This window comes from Andrographis paniculata, unplaced genomic scaffold (assembly GCF_009805555.1).
Source record: "Andrographis paniculata isolate CXL003 unplaced genomic scaffold, ASM980555v1 Contig62END, whole genome shotgun sequence".
Taxonomy (NCBI): Eukaryota; Viridiplantae; Streptophyta; class Magnoliopsida; order Lamiales; family Acanthaceae; genus Andrographis; species Andrographis paniculata.
This window is the reverse complement of record NW_026137598.1, coordinates 2433920-2440746: the sequence shown is the minus strand read 5'-3', so window position 1 is coordinate 2440746 and position 6827 is coordinate 2433920. Positions and strand designations below refer to the sequence as shown.

Below are 6827 nucleotides of genomic sequence, written 5' to 3'. Positions count from 1 at the left end.
TACCTAATTTTTCTTTGTGAAGGTTTTCAATCCTCAATAATGTAAATGGCCGAATTTAAAATGCAAAAAAGTTGCTTTCGTACCAACATCTATATTCAAGCATTTTCCTTGTGTAACCTACAAGTTAAGTTTATACATCCAATTTTTACCCATTTCAACATGAGCCACTTATCCTGGCTTGTCATTGAGATGCAATATCCGTCCCTTCATAAACACTGAATAACCTTTCTCCATGTGTTGACCCACGCTCAAAATGTTACTCTTTAAATCCGGCACATAATAAACATATCTTCAATTGTTCTTACCAAATCATTGTTTTGCATGAAAAAATTGTACCTTGTCCCTTGACTCAAATTTTCGATGCATCTCCAAAAGATACATAGCCACCTTTAGCCTATCTCAAATCTTTAAATAGGTGTTTAAGGCCAAACATATAATTGCTTGCACCCGTTTCGAGGTACCATCTGACGCCGTTGTCGTTGTTGGAGTTATTTTTACACCATCATGGGGATACTTTTATTCTTCTCATTTTCAATTTCAATTGTAAGATTTTTGTTTTCTTCTACCTTTTTCTTGCTCCAACAGTCTTTCGCATAGCGCCCAACTTTCCCACAGTTATGGCACTTATTAGGATTACAATTTCTCGCAAAATGGCCATGCTTTCCACAGTTATGGCATTCAACTGACTTGTATCCTTTACCATGTCCCCGACGTTTCCCGTTTTGTGAGTTGGATTGTTCATTTTCTTCTTGATATCTTCCTGGACCACGGCCTCTAGCGCTGCGACCACCCGACCACATCCTTGTCCACAAGATTGAGAAGACAAAAATGCCTTATCATCTTTAAAAATGCCTTTGTTTCGAGGGCTTCCTCGAGTGTCTTATCACTCATTTTCTTTTTCCACAACTCATGAGCGTCAAGAGACCCGGCAAGCTCATCAAATGTCAAGGTTGCAATGTCCTTTGACTCTTGAATACACAATGTTGTTGAATTAATCCGTGAGGGACCGTAGTATTTTCTCCACTGATCGAGTATCATCCAACGTCTCGCCATTTCTCTTGAGCTGAGTCGCCACAGCTTGCGTACGAGTTATGTATTCGGACGCACTTTCTGATTCCTTCATCTTCATGCTTTCAAACTCACTCTGAAAACTTTGGGGACGCATTTGTTTCACCCTATCGGATCTTTTAAAATATTTTTCCAGCTTCTCCTATGCTTCTTTGGAGGATTTCGCATGAGAGATCTTTTCAACGTCATTCATCGACAGCTTAAAATACAAAATGAAGAACAATCTTGTCCTTCTTGGATGTTTCTCTCAATACCTTCAGTTCATTTTCCGTTAACCCATCAACTCTTTTTGGTTCATCATAACCAGATTTGACCACATCCCACACATCGTTGACTCCGAGCAATACACGTATCTGGATACTCCAATTTTCATTATTTGATTTTTTTAGCCGTGGAATCATCATCTTTATCGGATTGCTAGAACTCATATTGGCTTCGATACCAATTTGTTAAAATCTGATTTTTTTTTGTTTTCCAAGAAATCAAACATGAACCTAAGAAGAGACAATATCCTGTAAGAGATTTTCGAGTATCCAAACATGATCCCCAATCAGCATCAGAGAAGGTAGTCAAGCAAAAGGTACCTTTTGATGGGAAAAGTAGCTACAGAGCCTTAGTGCCGCTAAGATATCTGAGAACACGTTGAGTTGTTTTCCAATGCAGTGTTGTGGGAGAAGCCCTAAATTGAGATAATTTTTGTACAACATAACAGATATCCAGCCTAGTTATGGTGAGGTAGAGGAGACGAACAACAAGCCTTCTATAATGTTCAGGATGCTGAAGAGGGTTTCCTTTGTCCAGTTGGAGTTTACAACCTGTTGCAAAAGGAGTAGTACAAATGGCTGCCTCTTGCCAGCCACACTCATGTAAGATATCTTCAATGAACTTAGATTGAGAGACAACAAGCCCAGAGAGAGTGTGCTCAATCTGAATGCCAAGGAAGAGATCCACTTGTCCTAGATTCTTAATGGTGAACTTCTTATGCAGAAATTCTTTGAGTTCAGCTATATGAGAAAGGTTAGGCCCAGTAAGAAGAATATCATCCACATAGATGAGTAAGCTGGTGAGATAGTGGTCACGGTCAAGAGTGAAAAGACAATGATCATTTGTTGACTGAGTGAAGCCATATTCAATAACTTTGGCAGTAAATTGCTTATACCACTAGCGAGGGGCTTGTTTAAGGCCATAGAGAGATTTCTTGAGTCGACATACTTTACCGGCAGGGATCTTGCTTCCTTGTGGTGGAAACATGTAAAGTTCTTCATCGAGGTGACCATGGAGAAATGCGATGTTCACATCAAGTTGATGAACCTCCCAATTTTTCATAGAGGCCATGGCAAGTAGAATTCGAACAGTAACAATCTTTGCCACTGGAGCAAAAGACTCCTTAAAATCTTTTCCTAGAATTTGCAAATACCCTTTGGCAACCAACCTCGCTTTGAACCTTTGGATGCTGCCATCTGAATTTCTTTTAGTTTTATATACCCATTTGCAAGAAATAGGATGGGCACCTGTAGGTAAGGTGGTAACTTCCCAAGTGGCATTTCTTTCCAGTGCCTCCAATTCTTCTTCCATAGCAGTTCTCCAGGCGACATTTTTGTGGGCCTGTACATAGGAGGTTGGTTCCTGCATATTAACAGTAGAGATACTATGCCAAACAAAATGAGATGATGAATCAGAATGGGTGTTGCAGGTATGGACAGGGCAAATGTAATCTTTCATCCAAATAGGCTTTTTGATTTGTCTCACTGGCCTAGCAAAAAAAAAAAAAGAGAAATGACGGAGGAAAAAGATGAGGTAAGTGCCATAGGATCAGATGTAGGGGCAGAGGATGGTAAGTCCATATTGGTTGGGGAAATAGGATGGGCAGTGCTGAAGAAGGAAGAGGGACTTGAATTGATTGGTGGGATAAAGTTATGATCTTTTGGGCTAAGGTTTGGAGTGCTGGTTAGGAAAGAGGGTGCATGAGCAGGAGAAATATCTGATGAGGTAAGGGAAGTTAGGTATGTAGGGATGAATGTAGGAATGGATGGAGGCATGTCAGAGGACTGACTGACAGATGATATCTCTGGTTCGGCTCTATAGGGAAACACATGTTCATAGAACTCAACATCTCTAGCAATAAGGCATGTTTTGTTCTCAATGTCAAAAAGTTTTTACCATTTCCGACCAGATTGGAAGCCAAGAAACACACATTTGTAGGCTCTTGGATCAAGTTTGGTTCTTGTTGACTTGGTGTTAACTGCATAGCACAGGCAACCAAACACCTTAACGTTGGTTAGATCAGGTTTTACAGAAAACACTCTTTCATATAGTGTACACCAAGCTAAGATAGATGATGGTAATCTATTAAGGATATAGGTAGCATGAAGAAGGGCATCACCCCAAAATCTAGAGGGTAAATTGGATTGGAACATGAGTGCCCTAGTAAGTTGCAAGAGATGTTTGTGTTTTATCTCAGCACGCCTATTCTGTTGTGGGCTGTAGGGACAAGAATGCTGATGTTCAAACCCAAACCTATGGCATAAAAGTTTACACTGTTGGTTTAAGAACTCAGAGCCATTATCTGTTCTAACTTTCTTGATAGAGGTGTGGAATTGAGTTTGAGTAAAAGTTAAAAAGACTTCAATGAGGTGAAAGATTTTTTTTTTTGTTTGGTAAGAGATATGTCTAGGTAGCTCTGGAATAATCATCAACAATAGTCAAGAAGTAATGACACCCATTCATAGTAGCTGTTTTGTAAGGACCCCAAAAATCCATATGCAAAAGTTCAAAAATGGCTTGAGCTTGAGAACTGCTTTTATTAAAAGTCAATCTAGATTGTTTTGCTTTGTGGCATACATCACAAGGAATATTTTTCAAATAAGGAGATATAGATAAATGTTCAAAGGTGACATAAGAGGGATGACCAAGCCTTCTATGCCAAATGAGGGCTTCATCCGATGATTTGAGTTTAGAGGTCAAAGTGTTGGAGTACTGAGGTTGGCAGTTTAGGATGTAAAGGTTCTGTTCTTGCTTCCCAGTGGCCAGAATAAGGTTAGAGCTCAGGTCCTAAACGATACAAGTAGCAGCTGTAAAGGTGAGTTAATAAGCAGAGTTTTTGAGTAAGGCACTTACAGATAATAGATTGAACTTGAAGCCAGGCAAGTAGTAAACATGCACAATGTAAGAATTTATGGTTACAGGTCCTGCAGAAGAAACAGTGAGGAAAGATCCATCTAGAAGGAAAATCTTTGGTTTGATGGTTACTGGTTTCAGGTAATCAAAGAGTTCATCATTTATGCATATATGACAAGTAGCACCACTGTCAATAAGCCAAGAAGAATTATCCATTTGTACAAAACCAATAAAGATCTTACCTGAGAACTCGATGGATGAGTTAGCAAATCTGATTGGAGATTCAGAGGTGTTTTGCATCAGTAATTTCTGCACCTCAACTTTCACAAGAGCATTGATGTCCAGATTTTCTTTAAATGGCTCTTCAGATTTGCGGTCTCCAAGCTTCATTTTTGCAGCAGCATTTATGTGTCCTCCTCTCTTGTCCATCAATTCTTTATGCCAGGCAGGAATCTCATGTAGTTTGAAGCAGGTATCCTTAGCATGGCCTTTTCTTTTGCAGTGTTCACAGATCCAATTTCTTTTGTCCATCTTCTTATCAAAACATTTCTTGCTTTGAAGTTTCTTGTTATCCACCATAAAGATATTATACTCAGCTGCAATGTAAATCTCTTGTTTTTTTCTCCACTTGGCTAAGCATTACATATGTTTTACTCATGCTGGGTAGAGGATCCATCACAAGAATTTGTCCCCTTGAGACCTTATAGTTGTCATTCAGCCCAGTGAGGAACTGAATGAGCAAGTCCCTATCATATTTTTTTGAGATCTTGTGACTAAGATCACAAGTACACTCAAGGGGAGGATCCACAGTGAGTAGTTCCTCCCACAGCTCCTACAGCTTTGTGGCATATGCTGTAATGGAATCATCTCCTTGCTTTAATGGGCTAATGGATCTTTTAAGTTGGTAAATAAGAGATCCATTTGATTGGCCATATTTTTCTTTTAAGTTGTCCCATAAGCTTTTCGCACTATGAATGAAAATAAAATCACCTTGTAACTCTGGTGTGATTGAGTTTATGATCCAAGCCCTTACAAGAGCATCCACCTCAATCCAGGCATCATATTCTGGAGATCCTTCCACTGGCTTAAGATGTTTGCAAGTAATAAAACCACTTTTTCCTTTAGCAAGAAGTGCATTCCACACTCTATGACTCCAGCAAAAATAGTTGTTGCCACTAAGAGGCACATTAGACAGGGACAAGTTAGGTTGATCACCACTTCCGAGAACCATAGCTTTAGGCAGGAGAATGGATTGATTAGCAATATCTTGAGCAGGAATCTTTGCAGCTGCCTGAGATGCTGGATGAGGGGTTGACTAAGAGGTGACCTCATTATCACCGGTGGAGGAATTGACATCCATTTACTCAACACAGAAACAATTCCCAGGTATCAATTGTGCTCTGATACCATGAACAAAAACAAACTTAACACACATAATGAATTCAAAGATAGGCACAACACCAAGCTAAGAATATTATATATTTCACACTAATAAAACATAATTTGTACAACATTCTTTTTATACACTGAAATCCAACAAACTCCTCAACTGAATCTACCAAAGAGTGACACCTGGCATGCTGGTCCCAGGCAAGGCTAACAAACTTAAATAAAAGATTATATAAGGTATGCCACATGGAAGATGCGGGTACTGCTATAGATACATATATACAATTCTAATAGATGCTGGAACATTCTACGCAATATCAACAATGCTTAACAAACTTGCAAATCTAATTCCTTATCTTTTAATTCATTCATGATTGTTTCAAGAGTTATACTATCTCTATCATACTTAATAACATATTTGTCATCAAAAAATGATTCAGGAATGACATTCAAAAGCACAATAGGGGTGTATTCATCAATATTCTTGTCTCATGTTTGTTTGATATCTTGAACTAGTTTAGTAAAAATAGCAAGATTCTTATCTACTGATTGAGTTAAATCAAGTTTAAATCTGAAAAATATTTCAAGCATAAACAATTTATTCGGCAAAGACCTTTCTATATAGATTTCTTCAAATCTCTCCTAAAGTTCTTTTGCAGAATAATATTTTCCTACCTTCTACTCAAGATAAGTTTAATATTATCAATGAATATGGATGTTCATCTAAGTCAATTTTCTCTCTAGTCAATAAATAATTAAAATCACCATCATTAGCTTTGACAATGTTTTGTGCTACTACGACATTTTTCATCTTTTATTGTGAAATAGAAAAATCAATTTTTCCGTCAATGTGTAATAGACCCGGTTGTCATAATACAAGTATCACACATAGGTCACACAATTGCAGCACAGGAACCGGTAATAAGAATCGACACCAAGTCACCCAAAAACCACACGGTAATCCCACAAAGGAACAAAGAGGACACGAAGTCTATATGGAGGGAGGGTATCGGAACTTATCCGGTAATAAGAATCGACACCAAACGATGGCTTCTCTCTCCTACTCCCACAACCAAAACCCAGAATACCCATCTATATATATAGCTAAGTAAGAAATAGATAAACCCAAGGATTTAGGAAAAACATCTTGTCGATCAACCACGAAGATGTAGGAACTGATTTCCAATTTTGAAATCGCGAAGTTCTCCGAACGGGAGGAAGAAGTTGAGGAAGGATTTAGTCTATCAATTCGA

At 38.5% G+C, this 6827-nt stretch overlaps 1 protein-coding gene across 1 annotated transcript; it reads right to left on the bottom strand.

Annotated features, from left to right (window-relative positions):
- Positions 1–3738: 3738 nt before the first annotated feature.
- On the bottom strand, positions 3739–5416 carry LOC127260403 (uncharacterized). The gene is made up of 3 exons (XM_051288135.1): positions 5176–5416; positions 4186–4817; positions 3739–4119 (listed from the first exon to the last, which is right to left on the bottom strand). The coding sequence occupies exons 1-3, from the start codon at positions 5414–5416 to the stop codon at positions 3739–3741; spliced, it is 1254 nt and encodes a 417-aa protein (XP_051144092.1).
- Positions 5417–6827: the final 1411 nt, after the last annotated feature.

Coding starts and splice junctions, on each gene's coding strand:
- LOC127260403 (XM_051288135.1), bottom strand. CDS start 5,416: ATGGTTCTCGGAAGTGGTGATCAACCTAACTTGTCCCTGTCTAATGTG. Junction 4,818..5,175: donor AATCACACCAGAGTTACAAG/GTGATTTTATTT, acceptor TGTAATGCTTAG/CCAAGTGGAGAAAAAAACAA. Junction 4,120..4,185: donor TCAAGTTCAATCTATTATCT/GTAAGTGCCTTA, acceptor TGTATCGTTTAG/GACCTGAGCTCTAACCTTAT.